This window comes from Penaeus monodon, chromosome 30, assembly GCF_015228065.2.
Source record: "Penaeus monodon isolate SGIC_2016 chromosome 30, NSTDA_Pmon_1, whole genome shotgun sequence".
Lineage (NCBI taxonomy): Eukaryota > Metazoa > Arthropoda > Malacostraca > Decapoda > Penaeidae > Penaeus > Penaeus monodon.
The window spans coordinates 5,601,225-5,602,213 of NC_051415.1; the positions used below are offsets into that span (position 1 = coordinate 5,601,225).

General features: G+C 36.8%; 1 protein-coding gene across 1 annotated transcript in view; it reads left to right on the plus strand.

The window, feature by feature from the left end:
• LOC119592490 (serine--pyruvate aminotransferase-like) overlaps nt 1-989 on the plus strand; it is a gene marked incomplete in the record, with an annotated part of 9,794 nt that overhangs the window by 7,657 nt on the left and 1,148 nt on the right. Inside the window, 2 exon segments of the mRNA XM_037941330.1 lie at nt 150-398; nt 790-929. Coding sequence (XP_037797258.1) covers nt 150-398; nt 790-929 — 389 coding nt within the window.

The following is a 989-nucleotide window of genomic DNA, read 5'->3' on the forward strand; positions in this document are numbered from 1 at the left end:
ACACATTACCATTGCAATGTCTTAGTGTTTAGGAATAAAGTAATTGATGAATCCAAATAAATAGACAGGAGAATGATTATCTAAATATTTCAAATATTAAAAAAGAAACAACAACAAAAAAATTCTAATCCTTTTTGGCTTCACTCTAGATATCATCACACGGGCCCAATCAGTGCTGTGTATGCTCTCCGGGAAGCTCTAGCTATAGTCTGCGAGGAAGGTCTAGAATCTCTGTGGTCAAGACACGAAGCCTGTGCCAAGAAGCTTCATGAGGGTCTAGGTACCCTTGGTCTGGAGATGTATGTGTCGGACCCCAAGAAGAGGACTCCCACAGTGTCGACTATCCGTGTTCCTGAAGGGGTCGATTGGACTAGAGTCACCAAGTACTTTATGTCAAAGTAAGGGTGTTAATATTAATGGAAATGATTGTTGTTGTTTTACTGGTAGCTATGTCTGAGAAATTAGAAGCATGATTATAAAATAGTGTAATGGCACACTATTATGGCAGTAAGTATTCAATTAATATCAGTTCAGAAATTAGTTTTACAGCAATATATGTATATTTGCAGAGAAATGTGCATCCTTATTTGGGCCATAATATATATTTTAGGACCCAAAAAGTCATGCTATTTTGTCTTACCATATACCATAAAGGCATTATTGATGGTCTTCTAAATATGACTTGAAATATTGAATTATTGTCCTGTGTTTTGAAATGGTTGACCAATATTTTTTCCTCTTTTTGGATGTAAACTAATGCTTTATATCTCTCTTTCTTTATTCATATAGTTACCTAGTTGAGATTAGTGGTGGACTTGGCCCATCAGCAGGGAAAGTGTGGCGTGTTGGTCTCATGGGCTACAACTGTACACCTGAGAATGTAGATTTGGTGCTCAGGATAATGAAGGAGGCTCTGGCAGATGCCACAGGTGTGTTGAATAAATACTTTGGTTTATCTTGATTCAGTAAAACTGAAAATCAACTTTACA